General features: G+C 43.4%; 1 protein-coding gene across 1 annotated transcript; it reads right to left on the minus strand.

Annotated features, from left to right (window-relative positions):
* Positions 1 to 3853: 3853 nt before the first annotated feature.
* KCNJ1 (potassium inwardly rectifying channel subfamily J member 1) lies at positions 3854 to 4972 on the minus strand (the record flags this gene model as incomplete). Its single annotated transcript, XM_083368250.1, has 1 exon — positions 3854 to 4972. The coding sequence occupies one exon, from the start codon at positions 4970 to 4972 to the stop codon at positions 3854 to 3856; it is 1119 nt and encodes a 372-aa protein (XP_083224376.1).
* Between the last annotated feature and the right edge of the window lie 2181 nt (positions 4973 to 7153).

The following is a 7153-nucleotide window of genomic DNA, read 5'->3' on the forward strand; positions in this document are numbered from 1 at the left end:
CTCCTCAGGGTGCCACCGATCAGAGAATGTCGATTGGTGGCCCCCAGGGGGAGATCCTTCTCTGTGGGCGCTCCGGAGCTGTGGAATCAGCTACCGGTAGAGCTCCGGATGGCGCCCGATCTTCGCTCCTTTCGCCGCGATCTCAAGACATTTTTGTTTGTACAAGCCGGCCTAGCCTGAGGGGGAGTGTTGGGGTTGTTTTATTTTTTGTTTTTTAATTTTTCTGGGGGTTTTTAGCGTTGTATTATATTGTTTTTAACTAGGGCAATTGTTTAATCTGTTTTTAATGTTTGTATTGGTTATTTTATTCTGCCCTGTGAACCGCCCTGAGTCCTCAGGGAGAAGGGCGGTATATAAATGTTATTAAATTAAATAAATTAAATTAAATTGTGGACTTCAACTCCCAGAATTCCTCAGCCAGAGTGCCTGGCTGAGGAATTCTGGGAGTTGAATTCCACAAGTCATAAAAGGGCCATGTTTGAAGAACCCTGCTTTAAAAGAAGGCAAACGGCCAGCTGTCTGCAAGGAGTATAAATCCTTCCATTCCTCACCATCCAGTCAGAGCTGAAGAAGCTTCTTGGATAAGAAGCAAAATGTTTTCAGAGAAAAACAAAAAAGTCCAGTTGCCTCCTGGAAAAAAAGCACCTTTGGGACAATCACAATCTGGATGACTGAGAATCTCCATAGACAAGACAGGAAAAGATATTTCAGTGGCTAAAGACTCACAATCTACTATAATCTGTGCAAGAAATTCTTATCACTTAACCTCTAAATGTTTGCAATAAGTCCTCATGATCCATTATAATTTATCCAGGAAATAATCGCCATTTGTTATAACTGCCAAAATTATCACAGGGAATCATATTTTATTACAACTACCCAAATTGTAATGTATTATAATTTTATTCCCAAATTAATATACTTTGTCCAGGAAATTATTACACTTTAGTGAGGAAATTACCATAATTTAGATAAATTAGAGTTGGGGGTTAGAATAAATAACGGTTTGGGCCTGAAGAGGGCAGTCTCTGCCAGGAAACTCTCTAGTTGATCCTTGCAAGAAGAGACTAATTTTGTTAGCCCACAAATATTCTTTGCAATATTTTCAAGCTGCTTTTCTAGTTCAATGGTGCTAGCAGTTAAATATTGAAACTAGCAATAACCATTGATAAATGGCACAGAACAACTCTTTTAGAGACATTAGCCAAGAGTGTGGGGATCAGACAAAGCCTGGACAATTTCACAATCCCAACTGACTCCATTTGGAAAGAGACGTTCATGTTCACAGAGAGAAATTGTTTAAATTGTGCATCCCACTTGATTCTGCACTTTAGTTTGATGGGCTGATTTCTTTTAGAAATCCTATTTGGTTTGTAGATTCACTTGAACTGCCCTTAAGTTGTAGCTGGAAACTGTGTATTTGCATACCTGGAATATTTTCCAGGAGGCATGAAAAATGGAGGAACACGTGCCCCCTGTCTAGTTGCTATACATATTAAACCTACAATTCAGCCTTGCAAGGTGGTATTATAAACAAGTATGAAATATTAACCACTAACCTCTCTTTTGATGGAGTTTATTAAATTGCTGTATACCCATCACTCTTCCTGTCTTGGTCTGGGAGTGGAGAAATTGTGTTATTTTTATTTGCAGATTACTTGCAAAACCTGTGCATTTGTGTGTGTGTGTGTGTGTGTGTGTGTGTGTAGATGAGAGAGAGAGAGAAAGATGGATAGAGATAAGATAGATAGATAGATAGATAGATAGATAGATAGATAGATAGATAGATAGATAGATAGATGATTTTTTAAATTATTATTATTTTTAATTCCATTTATATCCCGCCCTTCTCCGAAGACTCAGGGCGGCTTACAAGCTTAGCAGTAGCCTTCATTCTATGTATATGCCTGCTTATTAGGGCTTTCACACACACCCCAGCGGCATTATTACAAAGTCAGCTTAATTGCCCCCAACAATCTGGGTCCTCATTTTACCTACCTGGGAAGGATGGAAGGCTGAGTCAACCTTGAGCCTGGTGGGACTCGAACCTGCACTAGTTGCAGGCAGCTGGTGTTCCTTAAGGAGGCATTAACCCACTGCTCCACCAAGGCTCTTTTAGAGAAAAGTCAGTTAAAATTTCTTCTTGTTCAATCCTCTTTTAACTGGCATTTACGAGTCTAATCGGTAAGGCTGCAGCAAACACCCACAGGAGACAAAACAAATGCTGCCTTTCCAGTTGTTTTGCAACATGTGGATTAAATACGCAAAACTAAAGTCAGGAGCAGAGATCAGGTTGCAGCCTGGGAGCTCCTGACTTCCTTCCGAACATTTGCATCCTGTTCACTTCCCACACTTCTTTGAATACGCCTGTCTCTCTGTTTTCTACATCCTGACCAAATCTCAGAAGGCCAAATCTATCAGTCACCTCGTGGGAGGAAGGGAAAAACAGATTCCAGGACATTATATAGAAGAAGAGAGAGACAGTCCGGTGTAGTAGTTAAAGCACCCAGATACTGGGAGGCTGTGAATTCTGGCTTGGACTTTGGCAAGCCCCACCCCCACCCCACCCCTCTCTCTCTTTCTTCTGTCTCTGTTGTGTTGTGAGTTCAGGAACGCAGGAAGGACGCCAGACTGAGGAGTACAGCAAGCAGCTCTTTATGGTGGGTGAAAACTGTACTGGGGGAAATAGGGCTACCTGTACCTTTATATACCTGGCCAGGTACGCTCTCAGCCAATCAGTTCAAACCTTAGTTTCCCGCTGAAAGCTAACCGGCCACAGCAGTTTCGGTACAGCGCCACCTGGTGGTATCGGCTATGCTGCAGCTTCAGCAGTTTCGGTACAGCGCCACCTGATGGTATCAGCTATGCTGCGGCTTAATGTAACTCTTAAAAGCCCCATACATAACAGTCTCTTCTTTCTCTCTTCTCTCTCTTTCCTGCCCTAGGAAGTGGGCAATGGAAAGTGGTTACTGAAATCTTGCTAAGAAAAATATAAGAACTTGTCCAGGCATATACTAGGAATTGACCCTGATTTGAAGGGAGGAGGAGGAGGAGGAGGAGGAGGAGGAGGAGGAGGAGGAGGAGGAGGAGGAGGAGGTTCAGAGCCAGTCTTACAATTATCATTGTTGAGTCACTTGTCTCACCGACAAGGACCCAAATCCTTTAAGCTCATTTTACCAGAAATACAAGTAAACCATATTTTAATCCTAGGTTCCCCTTTCCTGTAGCTCCTGCTGTCTCCTGTTTAAATTCTGCATGTTTGTATCATAAAGTAAAATCTTACTTGAATTTCTCTTGGTGATTTCAAGGAGACAGCCGTGTAGTTTTATTAATTTGCTATTGCCATCCTCTTTGGATTTTTTTTTAACTTCTTAATCTAACCCAGAACGTTTCTTGTCATTTCACAGCCAATAACTAACCAAGTCTAGAGCTGCTTTCCATTTTTTAAAAATTAGTCAAAATTGGCTAAGATCCACTGTGACTGCATCCTGAATATAGTTTTCCACATAAGGAAACATTTACGTTTACGCAGTAGTGCTGTCATGATAATTATTTAATTCTGAATTCACTTATTTATCCAGCAGCCAACAATAAATTTTCCACTTTCTCCCCATTACTCAAGACATAGAATCTTATCCTCGGTAATAAATATTACAGCGTAAGTCCTATCGACACATTATATGATATTTGGGGAATTGCTACTTCGTAGTCTTTTCTGATTGGATTACGATTGCTATGATCAACAAACAAACCGGTTCATTTTTTTTCCCCAAACAGAAAATAACTAGGTATTCTTGGCACTTCCCAGGCACATCAAAAAGTAAGCACACACGAGTCCCAGAGGACAACAAAGTCACATTTTTGTCTCGCTGGATTCACAAACTTCGTTGGACACAAAGGCGGGATTGTCATATCCCATCTTTGCCTTGGCTTTAGCATCCTTTTCATTGTAGAAGCAAAAGGCACAATGTGGCGTTTCCACTTCTACCGTTTTGCTGAAGTTGTGAAAGTCCACCCTGTATTTCCCTTCTTTGGTCTTAGAAACAATGGGGGCAAAACGATAGCCCCACAGGACCTCTTCGGCAATGTAAGACGTCCGGACTTGGCAAGTTGCACTGGTGGATTCTACCGTCCCATCTAGAAACACCACCAGCTCAAAGTCATGTTGAAGGAGAGTGTCCGCTGACATGTGGAAGAAGGGACTGTGCTTGTCAATGACATGGTAAATTGTCAAGGGGGAGATGAAGAAGAGGTTCTCGTTGCCAGCATCCACCATGAAATTGATGTTGACTTGATCCAAGATAATCGTCTCCCCTTCCGGGGTGATGGTGGTTTTCAAGAGTTTGCCATAGATATGACTTCCAATCAGCAGGCTTTTCCTGAGGTTGGCCACCCGGATGAGAAGACACAGTTTCCCACCTCGTTTACTAATCACAGCATTTTTGCTAAAGGTGATCGTTTTTGCTCTCTTTTTAGGTCTGGAGATTTTGGCCAAAATGGCCCCACACATGAAGGAGTTGATGATAACTCCTAGGATAGATTGGAAGATGAGAAGAAAAATAGCCGTGGCGCACTGTTCCGTAACACACCTGAACCCATAGCCAATCGTGACCTGGGTCTCCAGGGAGAAGAGGAAAGCTGAGGTCAAGCCATTGATATTATCTACACAGGGTGTGTGGTTTGTCGAAGGGCTGAACTCTGGCAGATCTTTATGGATATAGGCCACCATATACCAAAGAAGACCAAAAAGGAACCAGCTGCCCAAGAAAGCTGAAATAAAGATGGTCATTTTGTACCTCCACCTGAGATCCAGGATGGTGGTCCAGATGTCAATCAAGCAAACAAATCTTGACTGTTCTTCAACATTCCCAAATTCTATGTTACACCTTCCATCTTTGGACACCAGACGTGACCTTCGTCTCTTGCATTCAGTCCAGTGTTGTGTGAAATGTTTCTGGAAGTATTTAAACATTCCCAGCAGTCACTCTGGATTAAAGGAGAAACAGGAGAATTATTGCAATTTCTGGTAAGCATTTTTTTTTCTTAGTGAATTTATCCGTGTGGAAAAGATTCCAGGCGACTCTGAGTTAGGGGACAGCCTAAGGATGCATTCCAAAGTGGTACTTAACCCTGGTAGGTAAAACTAATGGCTTAAATTTTACCACATGACTGTTCTTCAGAGCAGCTAGCCATGTATTTTCTCCACTTTCATGCCGGAACCAATAAAAGTTACAAGAAGCTCTTACAGTAGCACAGTTACCACTAGCGAGTTGATAAGTACTTCATTTGTGATTGCTCAGTGTAGATTTGACCGCAGTGACTGTGTGTAAATGCATGAATTAACTCTGCAGAAAAGGAAAAAAAACGCTCGCGGCATGAGAAATGACAGAGAAATTTAACCTGTGGTGCATTATGACCTATTTCGGGATGCAAAATGTCACGGGATGGTGGGCCAAGGGCCAAGGGAGGAATGCAGATGTACAGATCAGGGCTCAGTGACGCTGCCATCATGCTGGAGCTTTCTGCAAATGTTCTGCTTAGAGCTTTGTGACTCAAGCAAGTGATAAGCCCAAACCCTGTCAGGGTTCTGCTTTAGAGACATATGGGGAAGGTTTGGAATGTTTGGAACAACCATGGACTTTGAAACCACAAAACATGACATTGTCACGAGGGCATGAAAACAGAACTGGAGGTCTCTTCTCCAAGTTGAAGGCACCCTGCCATTTGAAGAAATGCAGCATCCACATGTGTTACTCTTGAAGGTGACCCCAAGCCCATGGCTCCTTTGGGGCTGAACATTCCTCCAGCAAGCCCTCTGGAACGTTGTCCTACCTGGACGTAGAAGATGAAACCTATTTCTTTTCTCACACACAATGCTATAAGTCATGGTGCAGAGCAAGAAACTGCTTTTTAGGGGCTGGGGAGACAGAGGTCCACCTTATGTCTTCCTACGGTTCGGAAGACCTCGATTATGAGAGTGGCATGCAGCATTCAGACACACACGCACACACACCACAGCGCCCAAGACATACGATCCTGGAGCGCTTCCATTCACGAGGAGGGAATAGTGTTGTTGCCTAGGCAATACAGGAAAGGAATCTCTTCCATTTGCCACTCACCACAAAGGACAAATTAGGTTGCTTTTATTCAGAACATATTTCTATTTTGCCTGGGTTTTAATTTTCGTTGGTATTGGATTAGGGGTAAAAAAAAAAAAAACCACCACCAACTACCAGAACTTGTTTTTTGCAGAAGAAAAGAATATACAATTGCAAAACAGGGCAGCTATCCAGGTACATTTACTGCAACATTTCTAATAAAAACAAGAAATTTGTTCAAAACTCTTCACTTGCTTGTTTTATTTTTCCCCCTTTTTGATGCCTTCCAGTCAGTGTTGACTCCTGGTGACTGCCAGGACAAATCCCCGCAGTTTTCTTGGTGTGAGAAGTGCTTCGCCCTTGCTTTCTTCTTCCTAGGGTTGAGAGAGAAGGACTCGCCCAAGGTCAACTCAGCTGGCTTCGTGCCCAAGGCAGGCTTAATCTCCCGGTTTCTAGCTTGGTGTCTTCTCCACTATCCCAAACTGGCTCTCACTTGTATTAGTAAAGGTAAAGGTTCCCCTGCACATGCGTGCTAGTCGTTTCCAACTCTAGGGGCCGGTGCTCATCTCCGTTTCAAAGCCGAAGAGCCAGCGCTTGTCTGAGGACGTCTCCGTGGTCGTGTGGCCGGCATGACTAGACGCCAAAGGCATCTAGGAACGCTGTTACCTTCCCACCATAGTGGTCCCTATTTTTCTACTTGCATTTTTACGTGCTTTCGAACTGCTAGGTTGGCAGAAGCTGGGACGAGTAACAGGCGCTCACTCTGCTACGCGGCACTCGGGGTTCGACCCGCCAAACTGCCGACCGTCTGATCGACAAGCTCAGCGTCCCAACCCACTGAGCCACCGCGTCCCTCTCACTTGTATTATCAGGATACTTTTTTTTTCTTCAGGCAAACCACATACATCAGGATGGTTGCCTTCCAGTTTTTCAGGGGTGGTATTGAGAAAGAGTAGCTTGCTTAAGCCTGTTGAGTGGGGGTCATGGTGGAAGAACAACTCAGGATTCCCAGAGGCAAGTTCAGTATCTTGACCACATGATATGCATGTGAGGCA

Source organism: Vipera ursinii, assembly GCF_947247035.1.
Source record: "Vipera ursinii genome assembly, chromosome: 8".
Lineage (NCBI taxonomy): Eukaryota > Metazoa > Chordata > Lepidosauria > Squamata > Viperidae > Vipera > Vipera ursinii.